General features: G+C 34.8%; 1 protein-coding gene across 8 annotated transcripts in view; it reads left to right on the forward strand.

Annotated features, from left to right (window-relative positions):
• Nucleotides 1–20,063, forward strand: part of NAP1L1 (nucleosome assembly protein 1 like 1) — a 29,252-nt gene extending 9,189 nt beyond the window's left edge. For 2 of the 8 annotated variants that reach the window (XM_053921089.2, XM_045187311.2), the window contains exons 2-15: nt 1,222–1,258; nt 5,384–5,469; nt 6,918–7,020; nt 12,387–12,528; nt 12,822–12,902; nt 13,514–13,642; nt 14,468–14,539; nt 15,166–15,305; nt 15,760–15,905; nt 15,997–16,016; nt 16,705–16,827; nt 17,568–17,597; nt 18,108–18,155; nt 19,184–19,538. In XM_053921089.2, coding sequence (XP_053777064.1) covers nt 1,242–1,258; nt 5,384–5,469; nt 6,918–7,020; nt 12,387–12,528; nt 12,822–12,902; nt 13,514–13,642; nt 14,468–14,539; nt 15,166–15,305; nt 15,760–15,905; nt 15,997–16,016; nt 16,705–16,827; nt 17,568–17,597; nt 18,108–18,155; nt 19,184–19,219 — 1,173 coding nt within the window. In that variant the 5' untranslated portion in view covers nt 1,222–1,241 and the 3' untranslated portion in view covers nt 19,220–19,538. Of the gene's footprint in view, nt 1–1,221; nt 1,259–5,383; nt 5,470–6,917; nt 7,021–12,386; nt 12,529–12,821; nt 12,903–13,513; nt 13,643–14,467; nt 14,540–15,165; nt 15,306–15,759; nt 15,906–15,996; nt 16,017–16,704; nt 16,828–17,567; nt 17,598–17,831; nt 18,156–19,183; nt 19,539–19,931 lie in introns of those variants that run through there. The other 6 variants (XM_053921092.1, XM_053921093.2, XM_053921086.2 and 3 more) reach the window with 5 other exon arrangements.
• Nucleotides 20,064–27,533: the final 7,470 nt, after the last annotated feature.

Consider the following 27,533-nt stretch of genomic DNA (forward strand, 5'->3'; position numbering starts at 1 on the left):
TAAAAAACAAAATGTGTACAACCAAGAAATTTAATTTATCCAGAATGGGCATCTGTGAAGAAGTAAAAATTCCATCCTGTTCTGTGTTGAATCCTGTTTAATAAAGAATCAAAATAATTTTGTTTTAGGAGTTTGAATTTTAAATGCAGTGCCACCAAGTGGACACTGAGGGTTAGCGGTGGAGGAGTAATACTCCAAATATTAGCAATTGACTGCTAAAATCTGTACCTCTTACCATTTTAATTAACAAGCATATTAAGCATGTCAGTGTAAGGAATCATATCGTATACCATTTTGTGAGTTAAAGACTAAGGTTTTAATTTTTAAAAGATAAAAACTTGATTTTAATGTGGGGTTCTAAGCTTGATTAAAATTTTTTTCTTTTTACTATCTGCCTTACCAGTGGCATTCAGCCATGTTTCTGACTGAATATAACACACTTTACCTTAAGTTTTGGTTCTCTAAAAACAGTATTCTAAAGTTAATACTAATTTTACAGTAAGAAAGAACTTAGGATGTGCTGTGGTTGATTCTAACGGTATTCTTGTCTGCTAACCAAGAGCGCTGACAATGTACCAGCACATCCAGGGGAGGCCGGGGGGTGTGGTGGTTATCAGTGGCATGAAGAGACGACAAGGAAGGTTTAGTTGACATGGGTTGGGAAGCAGAGCTTTATAACTGTCATTAAATAACTTCAAAGGCTGACATTGGATACAGGGATTATTAAACCTTTTTTACAAAGATCTCCAGGGTTGGGGGCAGGTATGAGTATAGTGGATGGCAAATTTTGGCTTTTAAACATGAATTTCATAAAAATGAATGTTGTTAAAAATGAGTGGGTTTGTTCTGTAAAGTACTCAGTATCCTAAAAATTTAAACAAAAATTGACCATTCATGGTTGTTACAGGAATTTGAATAAAGATCCTTTGTATTGTTCTTTTCTGTGATTCTAGCATACATTAGGTTCTTTACTAACTGTGCTATAATAAAAGTCTTTACGTGATAGATTCTAATTTGCTACTTAGTAACTTCCTTATTTTAACCATGAAAATCTTTATGTTCCATGGTATCTCTTAACACTGATGCTTTTATTTAATGGGAGTATACATTTCTTTTCGGATAGTTTTTAACATGGTATTGATTTACAGGGTTTTGGTTTTAAGGGTTTTTATTGGTTTTGAATAAATTTTAAACTTTTAACATCGATGTTTCTCTCCATAGATATTTGGAGTTCTTACAACATGGCAGACATTGACAAGTAAGTGGCAGATAGTTGGTTTCTTTTTCAGAGATTTGTACTGTGATGTAGTTAATAGTAGTACTAGTTATGTATTATGAAAATGTACAGTAATGACTATAAGTTTAGTACCTACTATTATAAAAGTTACATATTGCATATCCAAGACAAAATATAGCATATATAATCACTCATAAATATAGTAAACCTTTTGACAAATTCATAGGAAAGTACTGAGCACAATAATGAATCATAGATGCTTTCAGAATCCATTTTTACCCTATATGTACTTCCCAAAGATTTTTATTAACATTGTAATGTATCATATATGTAAGATAAGAGCTATAAAAAGTGTGTAAAGTGTCTATGTAGAGATTAAAGAAGGATAGGACACTGTATACAAGCTTTTAAAGATAGACCCATTACTACTAGAAGCCCTGTGTGCGTGCCCCTTTTCAATTATATCTTCCACCTTTTCTCTTCAGAGGTGTAAGCACTGTCTTGGCTTTTGTCTAAATCATTTCTTTGTTTTTTGTTAGAGTTTCACCACCTACAAATTCTTAATGTTTTATTTTGAAAATCTAAACAGCAGTCACAAATGTAGATGTATAAAGAAAAAGGCAGTATTACCATTATTAGTTGAAGGCTCCAAGGTAGGAAAATAAAAGGCAAAAGGAACTGTCTGGGTCATTGTGTGGCCTCAGTTTTACTCCGGCCTTTTGAAGGGCTTATTTTGGAGAAGTCATTGGGCAAGGTCATGCATCCTGGAAATAGTGTTGGTGAAGTTGGCATTTGGTGCAGTTATAATATGGATAGGTGTCTCGTAAAAGTATGATCAGGAAAAATGGGATGAGCTGCACTATTTGTTGCTTGTAATTTTACAGTAGCCTGCCAACCTAGAGGACAGTTTAAAACAATATTTGGGGACGGGGGAGGTGCGATATGATTGTCCACAGCTTTTATAGGCAGCAGAGCATGGAGATGGAAGGGCAGGGAACTTTAGCACAAGGTTCACACGTTCAAGTACCGTACGTGTAGGGATCTGGCCAATCCTCCCGTGTGTGCTCTTCCAGGGGTCTGGTTTGGTTTCTCCTCTCTTGGGTTTGCTCATTGTTATATCCTGGTGTTTTTTGGTTCTTTAGTACTTTCTTAGAGGAGTATATGGGAAGTAAATTATTTTGAGATGGCATAAATGATAATGACATTTCTACTCTTATGCTTGATTGTGTGTATAATTCTAATTTGGGAATCATTTTTAAGAATTTTGAAGGCATTACTCTATGGCAACCTGGCTTCCAGTGTTGCTGTGTTGAAATTCAAAGTCTTTATTATTCTTGATCATTTGTACATGGCACTTTTTTAAACAAATGTACACATATATCTATTTCTGGAAACTACTCTGGTTTTGGAGTTAAATTTTTTACATTGTTGGGTCTGTATTTTCACCTCATGTTAATGCATTCAGGGGTAGACCCTTTGAACTTGGCCATTTGATGACTCTTAGTTCTGGGGAATATTCTTATTTTGATTGTCTTATTTCTGTTTTCTCTTTCTGGGTCTCCTCTTATGTTGTGTGTTGGGCTGGTTCTTCTAATTACCTTCTGTACTATTTTCCATCTTTGTCTCTTTGCTCTTTATAGGAAGTGTTGAAGAAACTTCATCTTTCAACTCTTACATTGAGTTTCCAAATTTCTATTTTCAGTTCGCAAGATCTCCTTTGCTATCTGTTCCTGGTTTTATAGCATCTTGTTCTTGTTTCATTGAGTATAATATGTTTTCTCTGGATGTTTCTTTCCCCTGTATTGTCATGCTTGCTCTTGAATTTTTATTTCCTCTGTTTTGGTGTCAGTATGAGAGGCCTTCCTCAAAAGGAGGTAATACTTGTTTGATTGCTCATTAAGATTGGGGAGGAGTGGGGTCAGGCAGTTGAAGGATGTTTTTAAAAAGTTGCCTGAAAAATTTGGGTGTTGGGAGGGGGATGTCCATTTGAGATTTTAATGTAAGGTCATCAAGGTGGGCATTTGTTGTGAGAATTCTCAGCATCAAGTTTTTTTTTTTTCTTGTCTGGTCAGATATACCTCAGTGAAGAGTGGGTGTTCTGGGAGCCAGATAAGGAGAAGACAGCTGGGGGGTGTCTCTACTTCTAGTACTCTAGTGTGCATATTGTCATACCTTAGATAGTTGTAACTGTGACCCTCCAATCCAGCTTTTCAGTTTATCCCTTTCCAGGGAAGAAACCGCCATATTCTGTTATTGTGAGGGGGAGGAGCTAAGGATTTAACTGCTTGTCAGGTTTTGCTTTGTCCTTCCTATTTTATCCATATTAAGTGTTCTTTTTAAGATTCTATTCTGTGTTTGAGTTGGCTCTCAGCTTTCCTGACTACTTAGATTTCAGTTCTCAGTGAAGTTGCTGTTCTTTTCTCTTTGTCTTTTGGTGTGTGTCTCTTTAAAAGCCCCTTTATCATAATTTTAGTAGGGATTCTGGAAGGATTGAGATCAGATGAGTATGTGCAGTCTGCGATTTTAACCTTCTTTACGTTTTATAAATTCAGGGGAAATAAATTGATTCCCTACTTCATTATTTAATTTTGGATGCCTGTGAGCCTTTGCAGAGGGAAGGAAAGGGGGGATTCTTGTTTTTTACAGCAAAAGTTAACGAACTTTTCTCTGTAAAGGACCTGTTCTTAAACATAGTAGGCGTTTTGGACCATATGTTCTTTTGCAACTCTGCTGTTTTAGCATGAAAGCAGCCATAGACAGTACATAAAAGAATTAACATTGCTGTATTCCAATAAAACTTTATTTACAAAAATAAGAGTGGGCTGGATTTGGCCACGTGGCATAGTTTGTAGACCCCTGTTTTAAAGCTTTAAGGTGTAAATGTTTAATAAGTGGTTGAATGAAATGACACTGGAGGAAGAGCTGTTCCATGTTGTCATCTTTAGTTACCCTTTAAGTATGCTTAAGTTTATACTGTCAGAGATATTTCAGAAATGATTATTTTGTTTTTGATAGGAAGGCTGGTTTTTTTTTTTCTTAGTTGACAGGAACGTAAATTTTGCTGGCAGAATACAGTTTACCTTTTCTGTACTTGTCCCCGTATGAAAATTAGATAGTACTTGTCCATATATGAAAATCTTTCAAATGCTGTTTGTAAGCATGTAAAGCAACCAGATCTCTAAACAAAATACTAAAATGTAAAATCACAAAAGGAATTATATAGTGATCTATATATTGACTTAGCTATTCTTATTTCCCTTTTTATTCCTGGTCATAATTTCATGTACAGAAGCTAGATTTTTAAGATGAAATGAGAAGAGCGTTATGTTACTACTTTTTATCTTCTCTTTCATTGGTGCCATCCACCTTGCTTTGCTCTAAGCATGAAGTAGTCTCAGGCCTTCTCCTTAACTTTTACTATTCTTTCCCATCTCCACTGTGAAGTATTGACAAGGGAGAAAGGTCCACAAAGGTAGTGAGTACAGGCTAATATGATTGCTCCACAGCCATCAGGGTTACAGGACTCTTCTGTTTTTCCAAACTTTTTCATCCTTATCTGGTTACTTCGATTATCTAGGTTGCCTCATGGTCCAATGTGGCTGCTGGGGCTCTAGCCATCACATCCATATTCTAGTCGGGAAACAAGGTCAAAAAGGCCTCCCAGCTGTTTACTGTCCTATAAAGGAATCTTCTTCAAAGTTCTATACTACTACTTTTTCTCTTGCTGCTAAAACAGTCACATAGACACATCTAAACTAAAAGGTAGTCTGGGAAATGTAGATATTTTAGCTTTGTGAACTGCCGTCTTGTAAAATAGAGTACTGTAACTAAGAAAAAACATTAGATATTGGGAGAAAGCACATACTTCCTGATACTACATTCTCTGAATCAAAACCTGTTAAAACACATTTTTAAAGCTTGAAGTATAAACTTTGTATTTGACCATATGCTTTTAAATGAAATTTTAAGTATTTGTCCTTGCTTACATATGAAGTTAGAAAGAAAACAGTTACCTTTTGGGTTTCCTATTTCATATTTTTGAAAGAGGCATATTAACTTAGAAAATGAATTGAAGTTTTTCTGTATATTTTTTTATTTTTGGTAATTTTGTACATTTGAACTTGGTGTGATACTATGATATTGTAGCAAAGAACAGTCTGAACTTGATCAAGATTTGGATGATGTTGAAGAAGTAGAAGAAGAAGAAACTGGTGAAGAAACAAAAATCAAAGGTATTTAAATTTTTTCAGGATCAGTGATTACTGGCATATGTCTTCTTAGAGGGTAGTAATAATTACAATTCTGTCTTTGATCCTTGTCTGCTTTATCCACTGGCCTATACCTCATTTCAGTAAGTCTTTGTATGTTGTGGGGGGAGGGATGGAGGAAAGATGGGAGTGAAATAATAGTAGTGGAGGAAGGTATGGGTATAGAGACCCCTCAGAAGTCACTGTGTGTACCCTTTACTGCTAGAGTGATGTGGCATAGCTGTGGAAAACAGTTTAGGTACCATGAGTTTTGCTTGAATTCAGAAATATTAAGCCCTGGCTGGTGTGGCTCGGTGGATTGAGCACCGGCCTGCAAAACAGAAATGTTAGAGGTGGTGGTGGGAGTTGTTTTGGTGGAGATTCTAAACAAATACCACTAGTTTAGTCTTACTTACTTGAAAATGTTTCGTATTCAATACATAGACATTATGAAGTTGTGTGTGCGCGTGTCTTTTTTAATCCACTTTAATCAAACAACAAAAAAGAGACATTAATAAGGGTCAATGGTGGTGGGGAATTACACTGTTTTAGGTTATATCCTGTAGATACGGGCCAAGAATATTAAGGTGTCAGATGACTCAACTTTTAATTTTTAAGCCAGAATAAGGTTAATTGTTAAAAGACTCAGAACTCACAGTTTTAGCTTTTATCCTGCAACATTTTCTTAAAAGATAACGAACTGTCCTTAGTGGCTAATATTGATACTCTAAAGGCATGTTGGTTATCAGAATGGTACATCATCTGATGACCAAATTAATATTAGAGGTAAATTGAACTCTAAAAACATAATTGGGAAAATGCAATTTGGGGGAATGTCTATTGGTGAAGAAAAGATAGCAAAACTTTTTCATAAATTAGCTATTTTTGGATCAAATATAATTTTCAGACACCATTGATAACTAAATTTTGTCTGGCTTTAGTTACAGCCTTTGACTATTAGCTGTTAACTTCTCTATTGGGACATACCTAGGCGCATTATACAAACAAACATCAAATAAACATTCAGGTCACTCGTTCCACTTTCTTACCCAGGCTTTGTAACTGTTACTGTTTGCAGTTTTCTCATGTGTTGTCTGCCTTTGAAAGATTATCAGTAGATAGGCATCTGGATGAAGCTTTGAGCTTCCCAAAATGCACCATGGCTGAAACACAAGATAGTAAGAAGAGAAAGGATACTGTTGACAGTTGTATAAGTGGTCTTGAGAAATGACATGGATTAGAGATCATTAGGAATCTGAACTTTTCCTACACATTGCATTTTCCTAGAATGCATTTTCTTTAGCTTGCTGCTTGTCCCTACTCATACAAGCAATTACTGGCTAGTCAGGGAAACCCCATGATTGGATTGTCCTATTAAAATAGCATAATACATTTTCATAAAATCCTTCTTTGATGCCCTTTTTTTTTTTAAGCGCGTCAGCTGACTGTTCAGATGATGCAAAATCCTCAGATTCTTGCAGCCCTCCAAGAAAGACTTGATGGTCTGGTAGAAACACCAACAGGATACATTGAAAGGTACAAGTTCTTTTTCATAGTCCTATTTCTCTTTCTATAGTCAGCATTGCAGGTGTATCTATTTTTAAGACCATCTGGGACTTAATGTATATAATAGCGGAAAGCTAATGTTTGTTAATATCTAGTATAGGATTATTTGGAGTTCAAGGTTTTGCTTAAGTGCCACCAATTTAGAATTGGTCTTCTAAAGTTTATTTTCATCTCCACAGGAACTATACTGATCTTAATCATTTCTGAGATTTGTTTAGAGGTTTGTTAGAAATGCACAGAATTAGAAGAAATAACAGATTTTTTATTTATTTTGTTGGTCATATAAATCATTAATAGCCCAAGTATCCTATGTGCTTGTAATTTTTTTACGTGGCTTTATGATTTTAAGATCCATCCGTGTTGCTCTCTATGTGTATTTCTAGTACCGTCTAGCCTCTGAATGTTGCCTCTGTCTCATGATGTTTGTCCGCCATGTTTTATTGTTTTTTCTGTGATGGATATACCTAGATTGCCTCCAAGCTCAGTTAGCACAAAGTTTACTGTAACAGTTGTCCTTGTTCATGTTCTCTTAAGGAACTATGTAAGAATTTCCTTGTACTTAGCAGTGGGATTGCTAGTTACAGAGTTTGCAAGCCTTAAGTTCTTCCCCCTTGCTTTCTAGAATGACTATCCAGTACACAAAGGTTCCTTTATATTTGTATCCTTTCCAACATTTGGCATTATTCAGCTTTATAGGTTTTTTTAATTTTATTTTTTACCAGTCGAACAGGCACAGCCTTATTTTATTTGTTTTTTTCTGACTTAAGAGTTTCTCTTAATGATTGTTTGGCTTTTCGGTTGCTCATTTGTAACCTTTGCCCTTTTTCCTGTTGGGGCTTACTGTCTTTTTCTTGTTTTGCAAGAGTTCTTATGTATGTATTCTAGGTATTAATTCCTTTTCAGTTTTCGACTGCAAATCTGTGGTGTCATTTTTATTTACATATAGCATCCTTCATTAAACAGAAGTTACTACTTTTTATCTTTGTTAAATTTTTTAACTTAAAGGTTCTTTTGAAGTTAAGTCCTTTCTATTCCTTCTCTATTTCCTATTAGACTAGTTTTACTTTTTACCTTTAGATCTTTAATCTCTTTAGAGTATACCTTTGTATTAGGTATGCATAGGCATCCATTTTTTCTTTTTCTTTCTCTGTTAGGGAGCTAGTTTTTGTAACACTTCAAACAGTTCATTTTCCTCCATTTGTGGTATCACCTTAATAGCACATCACTTTCTTTATAAACACCTGTTTGTCTTTGAGCTGGACTCTGCTGTGTCATTGATTTTTTTTTTTTTTTTTTTTTTTTTTTGTCATCTCTTTTGTCATTGTCACACTTAATTACTATGCCTTTATAGTATGTTTTAATAGCTGGCAGGGTGAGTTGCTTTCTTCCACCACCCCTCACCTCACACATAACCCCGCCTGCCACGACTGACCTAACAACCATCTATAGGCCCTTATGGTACATATGGTTAACAGTGAGTTTATCAGGGCTCTTTCAAAAACACACTGAAGTTTTGATAACCATTTCATTGAATAAAAATATAGATAAACATGGTACAGAAAGTTGATTTTGTATCTAGAAATTTTGCTACTCTTACTAGAGTAATGTGTTCTGTATTTTCTCTCATGGGCAAAAGATCTTATCTGCAAATAATGGCAGTTTAGCTCTAGTGTTCCATGTTACACTATACTGCATGTTTATTTTTCTTTATAACACTGCCAGGGCTTTCAGTGTTATGGTAAGCATTAGTGTTAAAATGGGCATCTTTGTCTTATTTCTAATCTTAACCAGGAGTGAATATAAAATCACCATTAAATAATGTGTGTCTGATTTTTTATGACCTGTTTTATGTATCACTTTAGATTGTCTTCTGACTTTTTCTTTGAATCTGTTAAGTGCATATTAAATATGTATTTTTGGAAATATATATTTTGGATATCAAACTAACCTTGCATTCCTGGAATAAGCTTAATCATGTGTTGTTTCATTATTGAGTTGGGTAGTAAATATTTTATTCAGAGTCCTTATTCATTAATGAAATGAACATAGGAACATAGATATACATGTGTGCATTTATGTATATATGTACAGTAAAGCTTTCAGGGGTGGTAATTGTATCTCTTGGTTTTAGACTCAAGATTTTGATTGCCTAATGAAATGAACGTGGCTGCTTTTACTTTTTTCCTGTTTTCTGGATTCACTTGTACAAGATAGGAATTAACTATTTCTTGAACAGTTGGTAGAACTCTTCTAAAGTTGGACTTGGACCTTTGGGATTTGGGAAGTAGAGGTCCTGGGGAATATTTCCCCTTCCTCCCTCAGTCCCTCCCTCCGTTCCTCCCTTCCACCCTCCTTCCATTCTTTCTCTCTAATTGACCTCTTCGAGTTCTCTTGTGCCAATTTTGAAATGTAAGCATTTCTAAAAATACATGCATTTTACTAGTTTTAAAATTCATTAGTGTATATAATTCATGATATTTTTAGAGATCTGATTATTTTTCATTTGTATTCTGTATTTTGCATTTCATTAGTTTTGCCAGTTGCTTTAATCTTACTGTTTTTTTAGAACCAGCTTTTGATTTTTCATTTCCATATTTTTGTTGTTGTTGTTCTTAATTGCTGCTCTTTCTCTGGCTTTAATGCTGTTTCCTTCTTCTTTCCAGTTTTCCAGTTCCTCTTTCCAATTTCTTTAGTTAAATGCTTAGTAATTTGATTTTTTTAAAACAGTTACTTTGTATCTTTGTGGCCTTAATATTCTGTTTTTATGAATGTTAAGTGTGGAGATGTATATGCTGAAATTAATAGCCCAGGCTTAATCATTGTGTTGTTCACATTCTCCTTATCATTACTTTCTGCTTGATCTAACAGAGTCTGGGAAGGGTAAGTTAAAAAGCTCTGCGTAATTTATCTGTTTCTCCCTGTAAATCTATCAGTTGTGGGTTGTGCTGTAAATTCTGTTATTTCTTATATCAAGATAGCTTTCTTTTGGGTTTTGTTTACTTGGTATGTCTTTTTCCATCCTTGTATCTTATTCTAATGTGTATGTTTTCTTCTTCATTAGTAATTTCAACTCTTTACATTTCTTAAAATTGGTAATGCTTTTGGGTTAATTTGCTACTGTCTTTTCCTCATTTTTAGACTTACTGTATTTGTTTTTTTCTCCTTTTCTGCTTTCATTGAATAGATTGAGTTGTCTTTTGCTGGTTTGAAAGTTAATGCATTCTTTTTTTGTTGTTATTATGGTAAAGGGTCTAACCCTTATACCTAAGTTAATTTTTTTTTATTTTTTACATTTACCAATATCTGTGTTGTTTATAAATTTACTAATTGATTTTTTAAAAATTTACCAGTATCTGTATTCTTTATATGTAACTTCTAGTTCTCTGTCATTTCCTTTAAGGGAACAGTAAAATTTATTAAGGTGTTTTACCACCCATACCTTATCTATAGCCTCTTTTGGATTTTTTAACTTAATTCAAAAATTATTTTTAATGATTACAATGAGTATTCGGCATACTTTCTGAAGTCTGATATACCTCATACAATTTTTATTTTGCCTTCATATCTGAATAATAGTTTGGCTATAAAATTGTAAGTTTAAAGTTCTCAATTATCTAAAAAATTCACTTTATTCTTATATATATGCAGTGTTTTCTCTTGAAACGTGATGTCAGTCTGATTCCTTTTCTTTTGTAGGTTATTTGCTTTCTTCATTGTGAACTCTTAGAATTTTCTTTTGTCTTTTGATAAATGTCTGGGAATAAAATAAGGATTTTTACATTGCTTTAACTCTGAGATTCTCATTGCTTTAGGATATTTATCTCCCTTTTTTTTTCAGCTATTGTTCAATTTGTCATTCATATCTCACAGCTTTTCTGTCTTCTCTTGGGAGACCTTTTAAACCTCATGGACTTTTTCTTCAGTTGAACTTGTCTTGTTTATCCTATTTGTTGGTCATTTTAGTTACTGTATCTTTCATAATATTCCTACCTTGTTTTGTATTTCTTGGTCTTGTGTCATATTGTTAGTATATTCTCTCATCTCTTTAAGTATATTTATTCTCTTGAAATTCTTAACGATGCTCCTTCTGATTTCATTCTTTCATAGACATTGTATTCAAGTGTCTAGTTTAGGGATACTGGACTGTAAGTGTTACTCTAGTAATGAGTATTGAGGGGGGAATGAAGCTCAGACCCTGGTTTGTGTCAGTCCTGTGGAGTTTAAGGAGAAGGGGATGGGATGAGCTGAAGGAGAGTTCCAGTTACCTCAGATTCAAAGTTTGCTGACGATTCTGGGCAAATTTTTTGGCTGCTTTGGGAGGAGGCAGTCTCCTCGTTGTAATCCATTGTACCCAGATTTCAGGGGGTGAAGGAGGCAATGGGTTCTGAGCCAGAGTCCAGGTAGTGACCAGCAACCCATTAACAGAACAACATTAATCTTTTCATTTTTAATTGTTAGAAATAAAATGTTGGTAAATTTAGGTATTTGTTTTTTACTTTTGGTTATCTTAACTAAAGCTGTGGTTAGGTAAGATAATTACTTGATACACAACAATCTGTTTATGGCAGGATATTCTAACCTGGATTGTGGATCTGTTACACAGACTCCCTGAAGTTAGGTAAATTTTGAGTGCGAGCATATTTTGGCAGGTGGAGTGGTTCATAAGTGTAAGCAGTTCTTTGAGGGGCTCACAGACTAGGTGTGTATAACCTTTTAAAAAGCTATGTGCCACAGTAAATTGTATAATACATGAATTGTATCTCAGTAAAGCTGTTAGTTAAAAAACCCAAGTCTCTTCTTCATAAAATACTACATTCTTACTTAGTATAATTTCAAATTCCAAATTATATAGAGACTAAAATAGAAAATAATGGTTAGGGTACTGTCGCAATACACACATACTCCCTTCCTTTCCCCCAGTACTAAAGAGTACAGGTGAGATACTCTTTTCTAAAGAAAATTTAGGTTATCATTGAGAGTTAGCATTGTCATTCCATGACATTTTAACTTTATAAGGTAAACTGTATTTTATAGCTGAGATGTGCTTACTGAAAACAAAACTGAATCATGAGTGTGATTAAAGATCTGGGTTGATAATATGATTTACATTTTTCTATCAGTTTACTGTACCTGGTTAAACTTTTACTTTTGAACTCTTCTAGTCCAGAGGCCCATGTATTTATATTTCCTAAAGTTTAGTTACTTTAAATTAGTATATCTTTGCTTCATATAGGAAACCTATCATTCACTTTTATGCTTCAGTTTCAATAAGATAAAAGAAGTCTGACTGGTGTCTTACTGTGATGCTATGTAACTGGTGCTTTCTAACCTTTCAGCTTGCCGAAGGTAGTTAAAAGACGAGTGAATGCTCTCAAAAACCTTCAAGTTAAATGTGCACAGATAGAAGCAAAGTTCTATGAGGAAGTTCATGATCTTGAAAGAAAGTACGCTGTTCTCTATCAGCCTTTGTTTGATAAGGTAATGCTTTTTACTGTTTCATTTTATTTATTTTAAAAACAAGAAGGTAATAAAGCTCCGGAAACAATTTAGACCTCTCAGCAAAATAGTTATTAGATGTATGAATTTGGGAAAACTATCAATAATAACATTTAAGCATGTGCCCTGACTGGGAATCGAACTCACAACCCTTTGGTTCGCAGTCCACTGAGCCACACCAGCCAGGGCTGTATGGGTTCTTAATGAGAAACAGCTAGTTTTTGCTTGAATGTCCGTGTTTTTATGTAAGCCTTTTTTTTTTTCAATCATTTTAGCGATTTGAGATCATTAATGCAATTTATGAACCTACGGAAGAAGAATGTGAGTGGAAACCAGATGAGGAAGATGAAATTTCGGTTGGTACCAACTTTTAATTTAGTATGTTTTATACCTTGGAAATAAAAACTTTTCCTTTGAACTTGATTACGTGCAAAGGATTGTTCACTTTTTTTCAAGTGAAGAAATGGAGGCCTCTGAGTGACTTGCCTGCTACTATTAATGGCAGAGCACAAATCAGTGCTGTTACATGACTCTGTTTCTCCAGAATTGCTACTTTCATGTTGGTTAAGAGAATATAGTATTTTGATTAAAAAACATTGATAAGTGATTTAAAACATTGGACAAGTTTTATATTTGTTTTGGTTTTCCTGTTTACTATGCTTAAAAGTCATTATTTTTCATGAATTAAAAATTTTTTTTCTCCTAAAACTTCCTACAGCTCCTGGTCCTAGTGGTTCTCTTTGGGAACCATATGGTAGTAGCAATATTTATAAAAGTAGGTTTGGTATGGGTAACAGCAGCATTTATGCAATTGGACTAGAACTATTAGGACTGAAAGCTGTAATTATTAATTGAGGGTTTGTTGGTTTCTATGCTTCTGCTACTGCATTTAAATTAAGTGAATATATAACATTTTATCAAGAGGTCTAATCTTAATATTCAATAATACATGCTGTTATTTATCAAGGAGGAGCTGAAAGAAAAGGCCAAGATTGAAGATGAGAAAAAGGATGAAGAAAAACAAGACCCCAAGGGAATCCCTGAATTTTGGTTGACTGTTTTTAAGAATGTTGACTTGCTCAGTGATATGGTTCAGGTAATATTATTCTTAAAAATGATAGTTTACCTTAGACAGTAAGCCTTTGAAATTTAAATGACTGATGACTAGTCTCATCACTGTTGATATTTGTAGAATGATTGCCTTCTCTTGAAAGAGCTGTTATGTGTAGAGGGAATATTGCAGCTTTGTTTAATGTAACAAAACAAATTATGATTCATTTTCAAAAATTAGGTAATGAAACGGTCCCTTTGATAATTGCTCATTACTGTCTGTTCCTTTCTCCTGGCTTTCTGCCTTCTGTCTTAGATGCTTAGTATGGTAGTAGGGTGTGAGAGACTTAACAGTTTCAATTGTCTTATCCAAAAGATGTTTCAGTCTGAAATGACTATTCCAAGGAGCATTTGCATTTTAAAAGAACACTGTAAATATCTTTCACTCTTTTATAATCGTCACTTTTTCTGGGGAAACATTGCCCCTCAATCAGAAACATTTCTTGAGCCACTACCATCTGTATGGTAGTACTTGTTGCCTGATAACTGTGATTGTTGGAAGTTAATGTCAAGAAAAGGAAATTTCAAAACAGTGACTGCTTATTGAATTTCTACCTTAGCCAAGTAGGAAAGCATCAAGCAGACTGAAAGGAACAAGAGCAGCAAAAGGCAGTAGTTACAAAAGCAAACATCCTATTTTACACTTGGGTTTTGTACACTTCATCCCAGTCAGTGTGGATAATGATGTCGTCATTGCTACATAAAACTTCATTCTAAAATATTTATTGTCCAGTAACAAAACACTAATTCTAAAATGTCACATTACTCATTTTTTATATATATACAAATTTTTTTTTTTTTTAATTTGAAGGAACATGATGAGCCTATTCTGAAGCACTTGAAAGATATTAAAGTGAAGTTCTCAGATGCTGGCCAGCCTATGGTAAAAAATTTGAAATACTTTTAATTTTGTAACATTAGGTGTTTACAGATAATAAATGGAAACTTTTTTAAAAGATTTGACATTCGTGGGGGTGAGAAGTTAAAAATGATACTTGGTATACTTAATTGTTGGTTAAAAAAATGTTTGGATGTTGAGAATGTGATACAACATTTATTCTTTCTCCTACCTTTTAACTGTTTTCAAAATATAGTCTATTCTTGATCCTGGATTAAAAATGGATTAAGAAAATAATATCAAGGATACATGAATAAGAAAATACTTTTTCTGTATTAAAAGGCATATGTCTGGGAATTACATAAAACAAGATGTTAGTGGGTCCCTACTTCCCCATTATGAGAAATCAACCAACAGCTTCTCCCAAAAACCATCAATGGTATCATATAAAGTATGCAAAGCTACTACTATAGGCTCTAGGTTCTTATATTAGTAAGTGATAAGGTTGGGCTTTTTCTCATGTCAAGCTCAGGATCTAGTCTGAGATTTACAAGTTATCTTCATGGGGATGGTGGGAGGAAGGGGGCTTGGTCAGCTTAAGCTTTATTTACTAAAGCATTGAAATTGATGATGTAGGAATTTAATTAGTTTTTATACTTTTTTTTTTTAAGAGCTTTGTTTTAGAATTTCACTTTGAACCCAATGAGTATTTCACAAATGAAGTGTTGACAAAGACATATAGGATGAGGTCAGAACCAGATGATTCTGATCCCTTTTCTTTTGATGGACCAGAAATTATGGGTTGTACAGGGTGAGTTTTAATTTTACTATATTAACAGAATGCTACATGCTTTTGTTTTACTTATGATTTGTGATACTGGTATTTCCTAGTGTGTGTGCTTGATACATACATACATCGTTTATTTCCAAACAAACATTTGAGTAAAGTGTTTTCTGAGAACTTAGCCATTTTCCTAGAATTTTTCTTGGCCTGTGGGCTATTACAGATATTTCTCCAAAGGAAGTGCACATTTTAATTTACTATATTTCTATGTGAATTTGTGGTAATTGTGAATATATTTATTGAAAAAAATTGTTTAGAAATAAATTTTTCTCTTTACATTGCTACAGAAAACATTTGGACGAGTTTTTCCCTCTGAGTTGAAGTTAATATACTATTTATTTAGAAAAATCATACTTCTCCTTGCAATTAAATGTAATGTGTTAATAGTGACAGAAGATTCCCCCCCTCTTTGTTTTGGAAGGTGCCAGATAGATTGGAAAAAAGGAAAGAATGTCACTTTGAAAACCATTAAAAAGAAGCAGAAACACAAGGGACGTGGGACAGTCCGTACTGTGACCAAAACAGTTTCCAATGATTCTTTCTTTAATTTTTTTGCTCCTCCTGAAGGTAAATAGTGTTTTAGTTTGGGTATTTTTGGTTGTTTTATAAGTTTGGTTTAATTTTTTACTCATTTGAATTTCTCTTCTCAATTTTGCAGTTCCTGAGACTGGCGATCTGGTAAGCTCAATTGTTATTTATTTACTTATTTATTGAATTGTTTCCTGTGTGTGAAATTAAGACTGGTTTTCAAAAGTGCAGAGTGGAGTGGTTGCTATTTAGCACTTTGTCCTGAGCCTTGCAGTACATAGAGAAGACCTTTATGCATCTGAAAAATTCCATTCAAAATACTCCTGGTGCTTTCACTGAGAAATGCTGAAAAACTAAGTTTTTTGTTTTGTTTTGTTTTTTTCCTCTTTTGAGACTTGGCAGGTATGGCTGTGAGGGATTCAGGGTTTCAAGACTATATAGTTTTCCTCCTTATTGAAACTAAAACATATTTGTGAAAACCTGACATTCCTTCTATTATTCCACTTGGTGTTTTCAGTAACTGATATTTTAAAAGGAAAATTTTAGTCATATAACCAAGTTGCTTATTTATATTTTACTTTCAAGCCATAAAAAGTAAGCAATAACCAGCTCTAATTTTTATTTACCAAAATATCTGAGTATGTACTTAATTTCTAACTTCTTTTTATTAAAAATCTTTAAATGACTATTTGATCACACCCCATGTAAGCTAGTTTAAAAATGATGGGAAGAAGTTAAAAGTGAAAGTGGGTCTCTTCATGATTTAAATCCAAGCATCCTGAATGTGCCACATTAAATAACAAAGTTAATAAATTTTGTGCTTTTCTTTTTCAAATAGGATGACGATGCTGAAGCTATCCTTGCTGCAGACTTTGAAATTGGCCACTTTTTACGTGAGCGTATAATCCCAAGATCAGTGTTGTACTTTACTGGAGAAGCTATTGAAGATGATGATGATGATGTGAGTGAATCTGAATCCTGCAATAAAATCGTTTGGTGAGGGTATGATAGTCAGCATTGGTGAGAGGTTTAATGAATAGATGCAGTAATTTTTAGAAAGCAAGACAGAATAATGCGATTAGGATAATTACCGATTTCCTATAGATAACTTTCCTGAATTGTTTTAAGTAGGCCATCTTTGGGTCCATTTGTTGTAGTTCTTATTTTTCTGCTAATTGGAAGACCCGGCTGAATTAGTGAAAATTATATTTGCTTAGTATTGTGGATCTATTATGCTCGTCTTTAACCAGATAAAACACACCAAGGACTTTTTTAGTGCTTAAGAAAACAATATTAGGAAGCATAGAATTTTTATCCGAAGAAATACTACCTAATGATCAAGGTAAAATTAGGCTACCCTCAAAGGTTTGGGAGGCTAAATGGCAATATTCAGAAGGACTTTCTATGCAGTATGTTTCACACATAAGTCAGGAAAGTAGTATTTACACTAGTAGTTGCCTGATCATACTTTATCCACAATTGGTACTTTGCTCTGATTTTTTCAAATTATCAGATTTATATGGCACTGGGCTGAGTGGTGATTCCTACAGCTATTGTTCTTGTTTTAATTTATAGTCAATCACTTTAGGGAAAGTATTTTTCCTGTTTTTAATTATTAATGGATACAATGATGGATGTAAATAATGCTGTTCTCAAAAGTTTGTTAGCTTCATCAAACTTGATCCTTTTTTCCTTTTTTAGTATGATGAAGAAGGTGAAGAAGCGGATGAGGTAATGTTTACCAAATGAGCAGATAATTCTGTTTCAAACACACTGAGAAGGAAATTGAGTGACTTATGTATTACTTTGCTTATAATCATTATTCTGTGATGTGGGATAAAAACATTTTTTGGAAAAATACGATTTTAGAATCTACAGCCAAACAATGTATGTATAAGGTTTCAATAAATAAATTGCAAAACTCAGAACATTTTTTTTATTTCAAATAATTCTGTTCTGCTGCAGGGTTATCAGCTCTTTGAAGAAGTCAAAAGCTGCAGTAAACTTTTTCAACGTTGGCTGCAGTAAATCTTTTCAATAAAAGCTGTCTGGATGTCTCAAGTTGTGTTGGGAAATTTTTCATATTAGAAGCTTTCAAATTAAATTGCAGTGTCACCAAACTTTGTAATCATGAAATTCTGTTGACGTATAGAGTAACTTGTATTAAATTCTCCCTACGTTATGAGCCGTTTCTTGCTACTATGTACCTACTTCATGGATGCATTTTGAACTTTAATATAGGAAGGGGAAGAAGAAGATGAGGAAAATGATCCAGACTATGACTCAAAGGTGAGCAAAATTCGTGCTGTTTTCTATTAAATTTAAATCAGGTTAAATAAGAGTTGGTGTATCTGAATATAAAGTTTAATTTTGTGCATTAAAGTCTAGACCATTGAGTGTGTGTGTGTGTATTTAATGCCACTGGCATTTCAACAGGGCACACACTTTTGAAGCTCCTCTCCTAAGAAACTTTTATTTTTGGTTCTGACTGTATTTTTCAGTTTTAGGCTAACTTAAGTCCTAGGATTCTATTTTAATGGCATGTTATCATGTACATTTTTTAAAATAGTGTTTTAGAAGTATTTTAAATTATAGCTTATGGCTTTAGGTTGTTTCCCTCCAAAGGAAAGCTTATAAACAAAGGTCAGGTTTAAAGCATCTGCATGCAGGAGTGCTTGGTTAGATTCTTTCAACCGCCTCTCTTCCCCATCTCTGAGGCCCAGTGTTATTCCTGGAATTTGTCATATCAGGATCAGTAAAGGCCTTTATCTGCCCACAAAATACATCGTACATTTTACCAGGATTCATTTGTAACTCTGATCTCTCTTTAATACATTCATTAATTTGCTAAATGCTATAAAATATCCAGAAGATAACTTTAACCTAGTGAGCAGGTAAGAGGGGATAATTAAAAACCAAATTAAATATTTTAACAGGTATAAATTACTCCTCTAACAGCTCACTTGTGAATGGAATGAGTATTTTTTTAATAACTGATCTATAAGAAAGCAAAGATACTGTGTACTATGACTAACCTCAATTGCTTAGTTATCTAATTTAATGAGATTATGGCTCAGTGTGTCTCAATTTATGGAGTTCATTCTACAGTTTAAAATTTGGGTTTATTTTAGTACTTTTGTTATCTGCTAATGTTTGAATAAATAAATTTTCTATCGTTGCTATACCCTGTCATGAATTTGGCAAAAGTTTTGACAGAGGAGTGAGATAATGTGATAATTAAGGTAGTTAATTGCTAGTGAAAAGTTAACTGAAGCAGGTAGAAAAAGATAGATTGACTTCTTGTTTTCCTTTAACAGAAGGATCAAAACCCAGCAGAGTGCAAGCAGCAGTGAAGCAGGATGTATGTGACCTTGAGGATAACCTGCACTGTAATAGCCTAAAAACACAACTATTATTTACTTACAGCCTTATGTTTTTGTATTTTCTTGGTAGACTCAGTAATTTTTTTTAAAGGAAAGGAATTGATATTTTAAAAATAATTTTGTTCTACCTAGCATTTTAACTTTGGTTTTTCTGCCAGATATATTGAATGCAGAAATTCTCTCACACATTGTCATTCATTGCTACATAGTTTGGTTCTTCTGGGGTATTTTTATCATGTAATTATTAGATTACAGCTACCAAAATAAAACAACTATTAAATGAAACAGATTTTTTGTTTTGCTATTTTTTTTCCTTGAAGAACCAAAGTATTTTTTCAGATGGTAGTTACACGGGTTTAAGTTTGCTTGCACTAGCTTTGCCTCTCATTACTTTGTCATAGAAATGCAGTGCCTATACTAAAACAATTTATCATTAATAAGAAAAACTTGTCAAGATAAGGCTATGGTTAAGAATTTCCAGTAAGAACACACACATTAACCTAGATTATTAATGGATTTTTATATTTTAGGTGATGTAGTTAACTGGAAAGAACCAGTAGTATGGCTATTGGTTACCATAGGGAGGTGAATAAAACCTAGTATTTTCAGAAGTTAAGCTTTATTATTTTAACTGTACTCTTAATTTAACCTCCATTAACTAAGCATCTTTTCTTTGTGGTAGGGTCTACCTTCTGCTTCCCTGGAAAGGATGAATTTTCATCATTTGACAAGTTCATTTCAAGTTTTCTGTTGTTTGTTTGCTTGCTTGTTTTTGGTTTTGCAGCCTAAAATAAAAATGTCAAATATAATTTTAGTTCTCACAAATAATGTCTTAATTTTGTACTAATTCAGGCAGAAGTAGAGCCCTAGTTTGAGTTAAACATTGTGCTCAGTTTACCATCATTTTGAAGAAAAGGGTGCCAACTTTGGAAGAGGTGTATTGCATCTAATAAGAAAGTGTAAAAAACAAAGACAAATGATGTAATTTTTTTAAAGAAAATTTAAGTTTTATTTCTTTTAGTCGAAATGTGAGAGGGCCCTAAGCCTCTATGGTTAATTCCAATTCTTACTGTTTAAAGTACGAGCATATTATTTACCCATGCTTTTGCTTACTATGTATTAAAATGGGTAGTACTGTTTACTTAACTACCTCATGTGTTAGGCATATTAAGTTATATTATATGAAATGTTTCTGAACCTTATTAAATGCTTAAAAATTTGGACCTGTTTGCACCACAAGTATGATATTCAGCCTTTCATTCTATCACAGTTTGATAGATAAACTAGAAGACGAAAGTTAAGTACTTTATTTTGGGATCTGGTCATGCAATGTTCTTTGTGTGGCTCTTATTTTAATAGAAGTGGATGGATAGCTAATTATTTGAAAAGGTCCAAAGACTGTTTTTCAGTATTTTAGTTATGACCATATTGTAGAGATCATGGTACTAAAATAGAAATAAGACTATTTGTGGGGGTGGGTGGAATGCCATTACATTTGAGGATTGTAGAGCCACATTTAAAATACCTCAGGCTAATTACTGTTAATTTTTTGTGGTGAACTTAAAAGCTTTGGCAGTAAATGTGGACTAATTGGATTGTAATTGTAGAACAGCCTAAAGTTTCTGCTCATAATAAAATAACATTAGGTTCATTTTTAGAAGTAATAGAGCTTCCATTTTTGGAATGTGAATGAATACATTTTGTTACTTGTATAGTATTATCTATTTCACTCCTGAGATTTTAATTAACTACTGGAAATCCTTAACCAATTGCAATAGTTTATAGGGAAAAATGCCATGAAAACAGCTTATATTTTTTTTTCCTAGTTTTCAAAGTGATACAATTGCTTTGATCAGATACTCTGTTAATTTATTTTGTACCCATACTTCACTAGAACACAGCTAAACTTAAAAAATGTTAATCTAAAGATAGGGTCCCATTTTTAATGAACTTACACAGTAGCAAAACCAAGTGGTTTGTTTTTTGTTTTGGTTTGGTTTTTTTTCCCATTCCTTTAGGAAATAGCTATTGCCAAAGTGGGGGGGTAATACCATTTCGTCTTGTTAGATAAGGGTGATGTGGTTTGCAGAGGAATTGTTCTCTTAATGAAGTTGGGGTTTCAAAGGATATCAGTGTTCATCTCTGCCATCTCTCCATTTCCAAAGTGGTTCTACCCCATTCAAGAAATTTGAAATATGTAATTGGAAATCCTTAATAAAATTTGCATTTAATTTTATAAAATGTACTGGTGATGTTTTGGGGTTTTTTTTTTTAATGACTTTTTTGGTAAGAACAGAGTAGAGATATTTAGAGTTGGGTATTCTATGCTTAGGCCATGGTGGCCTGTAGATTGGCATAATTTCAGAATATGAGCAGCCTCCCAAACCCTGCTAAATGGAGTTTGTCATTGGAAGACTAGAAAGGAAAGGAGTTCCACAGTTCTATGGATTTTACTGAGTTAACTATAGATATTTTTTTGAGACACTTCAAATTTTTAGTTCATAGTTTTATGAAAGTAAAATTTACAGAATTGGCGTAGAGTAGTAAATACTTAAGAAAAATGGACTTTTACCTCTACTTCAGTTTTTAGCTTATTTAATAACAGGTAGACATGAAAAGGAGACCTTAACTTGAATAGAAATATTTTCATTATTTTGTGAATAGGTTAATGACATTGATTGGTATATAAGTCCTCTAAGATAATTGAAGTAACTTTATTACTGCTGCTCGTAAGACTGAACTCGTGGGTTTGTCTGGGAAAACACTGTACCATGCAGAAACATGAATATTCAGATATTCTTTCAGTGTTTGGCTTCGGGGCTTGGTTTAGAATGAGTCTGTTTTATGGGTTGGTTAATCTTATAAAAGTTTTAGCCTTTATATTTTTGACTGTTAAAATCAAGCCAGATGTTATTTTATTTTCATTTATCTTCACAATTTAATCCAATTTAAAATTCAAAGTATACTCAAAGAATTACACGACAAAGAAGATGAAGGGGCACTGCACTGTTTGGTTTTGGGGCCTCTATATCAGGTTCTGAATAATTTTGCCACCTATTGTAATACACAAACCCTCGTGCAAATAATCAATAGTAGATCTCAAATTAGTTATATTGGGATCACACTCAGTGGAAATAGGGTGCCCCTGATAATGTTAGAGGGGTTACTGAATGCAAAATACGGGACATGTCTCACTTTAACTATCATAGAACACATCTCTTGCCAAAATTTCCCTTGGTCATAGCACCTATTGCTCATAGTATCCCATAATGAACTGGAAAGCTCTGAACCAATGGTTCGTGAACCAAAATTAAGCCTTTGCCACTTCCAAATTGGGTCAGCAGAAACGAACCCCACAGAATTTACCCCCCAGTTTAAGTACGTTATATGGCTCAATGTATATTAAATAGGGCCTTGAAAGATTGAAAGCAATTATACAAAACTTGAAGTAATTATTTCTCTTAACCAGAGTTATTTTAAATGACAATAAATGGATAGGTTGAAGGAAGCATGTTACTTAGTTTTTTTAATCATTATTGGTAATTGTAAACAGTTTTTTTTGAAAATATGTATTCATAATTTAGATAATGTGCTACTTAAAGCACTAAGTCTCTGGTAGCTGAAAATTAAATGGTGAAGTTAACTCGTGATTAAGTTTTAGCTGTATAATGGTGATTTTTGTATACAGGTTTAAAAGTCCAGTTATTAACTGGTAACATATAAAAAGCCAAGTTTTGGGGCTGGCCATTCATATTTAATGAATGTGGGAGTAAAATAGTTCCCACATGGCAGTACAATGGTTAAAAAGCCTTTAGAGTCCATCTACCACTTGTTCATTCATGCTCAGTGGTGTGATAAGTTGTGAAAGATTTGGTTGTGCTGAGAATATACTAGGACCTGGAAAGTACTTCTACCATGATAATAGGCATAATGAGCAGTTAGGAAATGGGCTTTCTAACATAAGAAAACCTAGAGTTTGTGGTTAGGATCATCATTTAAATTGATGTTGGCAGTTAATTTCAGAATTAGTTGGGGGAGGGCCGGGGTGTTTCGTCGTTTTAAAGGTAAAATTGCTCCTTGCTAAGAGATGCCGTACTTGGTGTGCAAAATAACACTGAAATTAAGACTGCAGAATACACATTTTGTATGTTTTTGATATTGTAACAGGAAGAAAATAATTTGATGCCCTTAAAGAAAGTCAATTTAAGAATCTCATTACTTTAAAAAAAATATGTTTTCATATGCTGGTTTATTTTGCTTTTGGTTGAACCCGGAATGACTTAGGATAAAAGTAAATGAAGTCATAATTTGTCAGCCTATCCTGTATCCTGTACATCCCTGATACCTACCTGGAGCCCTGGACACTAGGGATGGACCGTGAGAGGTGTCTGTCTGGAGGTCAGACAGAGGTCTGTCTGGAGGAAGTGATTTTCCGCTTGGATCAGGCCAGTCAATACATACAGTATGTGTTTCAAACTAGAGGCTGGGATCTGTTCTTTGCTGTTCAGTTGGCCTTGGTGAGTGGACCTAACCTTAAAAGCAAGTTGGACAGCAATAACTCAGCCTCTCTAACATACATTTGCACTGTTTCAGCTCTGCTTGGCTGCCTTTTCATTCACTTCCTGCAACTGATCTTAGATCAAAATAGTCACCTTTTCATTGAATTACTACCCACTCTTTGGTTCTCCAGTTCTGAACTGGTAAGTGTATAGCAAATTTTTGCATGTGTAGATTACTTAGGATTTATCTGGACTCCTTCCAATGTACTGGCCACAATACTCTATGGGGCTATGCAACAAGGTAAGTAATTGATTCTCATTAGTTCAGTCTCATAAGTCAACCAAGATACTCCCAAGATCCTTTGTAGTAGTCACATCCATCCATAACTGAGTTGCTTACATTGAGGAAATTGATAAAAATATTGTTTGTAAACTCAATGGGACTGGACAGTTTTTCATCAGTAGTTACAGTTACCTAGCACCGCATAACAAAAGCACTACCAAAACTTAAAGCAGTGACAAGATTTATTTACTCTCTGCTTGGATACTTCATTTCCGCTCAACCATCAGCAGGGGCCGGCTTTTAAAGGAGAGCAAGTGGACTTACCTGAAAGCTTTTCATACACAGGTGATAGATGAAACAAGCTGGGGTGTTGTCAGAGCGCTACCTAGACATTGCCTCACAAGGTGGTTGGTTTCCAAGAGTTGGAAAAGTATCCTTTTTGTGACCTATCCTGAGAAGTCTTCACTTCTGTGCTCTGTTGGTTACAGAGTCAGACACAACCCACTGAGATTTAATTGGAGAGGGACTCTACATCTTGCTGGAGGACTAAGATTATGGAAAAGTGAACTGGAATTTCGCTGTGGCCACAGTTGTTTTTTTTTTGGGGGGGGGGGTGGTACAATAGTGTTGATACAGCAAAAGCTGCAAGTTTTCCAAAGTGACCAGAAACATCAAGAAAGATTATTACATGCCTGTTTTTGGAGAAAAAAGTCACTATCATTGGAATTTTACCATTTTTACAAATACTATGAATCATAAAAATGTCAAGTTTGATTAATAAAGGAACCTCAAATGCTATCAGATGACAATGAAGTACAGATTTCTTAAGGTTGGGTGCAATATACAGTGAGAGACAAACTTCACTGCTACCCTTGATTTTTAACTAGGTGGGACATTTGCTTTTATAGCATTATAAATCTCGATTTTTGAAATGTGTAATTTAAGGCAATAGAAGCTATCCTTTAATTTTCATGCTTGTTTAAAGATGGTTGTTATTCACTCTACATGTAAGGATAGAAGATGAATGACAAGGGCCACAAGTTGGTATGTGTTGAAGGCAGTATACGGCCTCCACCTGTGATGCTATCCGCCCTGAGACTCCTGCACCTGCTTCCTGTGGGTAAAGTAGTGGGTAAATACGCACTGTAAGGTGGAGATTTCAGAATATCAAATATTTTAGAGACCAGAGTTATCTGGACTTAACTATTGCCAGAAAAGAGGCATCCATTCTCTGTTTTGCTGTCTTTGGCATATGGCTTCCATTGTCAAAGTTGCTTTGTCTGAAATTCTGCATTATGCCCAGGCAGCAGGGGTGGTGGGAAGAGGTAAAAGACTTCTGACATCCAGCCATATTTAAAGAAGACCCTGTGATTAGTGCTTACAGCACTCAAGAGGCCGTAAGTGAAAACCTGGACCTCTAGAGCCTGAGCTGAGCTTGTTAGGAATTGGAGAATGAAGGTTGGGACGGCAGGCACATTGTCCACATATATTGAAGAACTTCGGGTTTACAAAAGGATTGTTTGGGCAGGGATATCCTAGAACACAGACAAGTAACTGCACTTCAGAAATAAGTAGATGGGCCTTAGATAATTGAGGAATACAGCCTAAAGGATGTGTTCTGGTGAGTCAGTCTTCACCCAAAGCTTACATTTGATCTTGCGTGATACTTTTCCTAGAAGGATACACATGAGGTTGGGGCAATGACCTAAGCAGTTGTGTAAATGGAATCTCAGAAAAAATATTCTAGTTCCTCACTACTTAAAGGATACTAATAGTTACTCAAGTAACAATGATTTTGTTACCTTTTACATGGGAGGTTATTTTTTCTGATTGGTTTAATGGCATTGTGGAAGCTTGCCATAAAAAGCTTTCTTGGGTTCTTTGATAAAATGTCCCTCTACCTTTCTGGGCCTGGCTACACCAAAGAATTATCTTTTTCGCTCTTCAGTTCCCTGTCATTTACCACCTGTGACACAACTCTCCAATCGTTGGCTTCAAGCCTGAGTTCCTCTACCATGTAAACTTTGTCATTTATGGTGCCCAAACAAGTTTATCACACAGTGCGTCTTCCTCTGCCCCCGAACTTTTGGAAATAATCACCTATCCTTGCTGCTGCCTTTCTTCCTCTAATGTCCAGAAAATGGCATTGCTCATTTACTGATTTTTAAAAAAATAAATAATAAAGACCAAGTTGAATAGTCAGTTCTTTCAGACTATGCCATATGTAGTAATAGGAGACTGCAAAAGGAGTGGTTTGGGGAGTCTAGTCCCTTAAGGGGAGAGATCTGCCCAAGTGGCCATCAGCCATACATTCAGAGTTGGAGACAACAGGAGCATTCACCTAGTGTGAGTGCAAGGGGACTTAGGAAAGGATATTGGGTGCTTTGGAGTTCTTAATTGGGCAGAGGCTCACGTGCTGCTCTTCAGCTAGAGCAATGCTCAAACGTTCACTGCTGCCACTGTCAGCCACTGGACTATGATGCTTCTCTACTGCCACCCCTGCAGGCTCAGAAGTCAGTATCAATGTTTTTGAGTAATAGTAGTTCTCTGACACCATGCTATGGGTTCTTAGTCTCCATGGGGCTACATTCCTTGCTCAAAGGTCATAATTGCTGAACTTAGGACAAAGCCAAACCCCTGCTCCATTTTATCCGCCAATTTTTGTCACTTCACAGCTAATATTACTCTTAACAAGTAAGCATCACCAGACCCCTTAATTGTTACTTGGCCATCTTCAATAAAATGTCTCTTCAGCCTGCCTGCCAGTCCTCCCTGCTTTGAATAACAGCAATATATTTCCAGTCAGAACTAACATGTAGTCTCCACCTTAAGTGCAGTCAGCACCTAAGCAGCAGCCTCCGTCGTGATCCACCATGCTAGTAAGCACAATGACAGAAACTGTTACCCGAGATGTTATCAAATCTGAAGTGGTGGAATATGAATAGGGAGGAATTAGCCAAAAGAAATGTAACAGCATTTGAACTGGGCTTTGAAGAACAAAATATTACAGAGGATTTGGGGAAGCAAAGTAGGCACAAGTAGTGACAAGCTCACAGAGTGGAAGGAGTCTAAATTGTGAAGGCAAGTAGGACTAACTCTTGGAGCAGGGGAGGGCTTGGAATGTTCTCTACAGTGGTAAGCGACAACGTTTTCTATCGTTATCAGGAACAGAACTGGTAGCAACAACACAGGATAGCGTGGATTCCAGTGGTTGGGCTATTACGAGAGCATAGGTGAAAAAAACGAGAACCTGAATTAGGCTATTGGCAGAATAGAAAGGACAGAGAAAGCTAATTGATTGATCTACAAACAAGTAACAGTTTCAAAAACACGAGCATTAAACAACTATTCCAGCTTGCTCTAAGCTGTGTTATACAAATTGGTCACTAGGGGGCATCAGTCACCAACTAGTAAGGCAGAAAGGAAGACGAGTAAGCCAATGCACCAGAGAAGTCTGGCTAGTTCAGTATTCATTTGAAGAGAGTCGATATTTAACCTTCAG

The sequence above is a fragment of the Desmodus rotundus genome, chromosome 3 (assembly GCF_022682495.2).
Source record: "Desmodus rotundus isolate HL8 chromosome 3, HLdesRot8A.1, whole genome shotgun sequence".
NCBI lineage: Eukaryota > Metazoa > Chordata > Mammalia > Chiroptera > Phyllostomidae > Desmodus > Desmodus rotundus.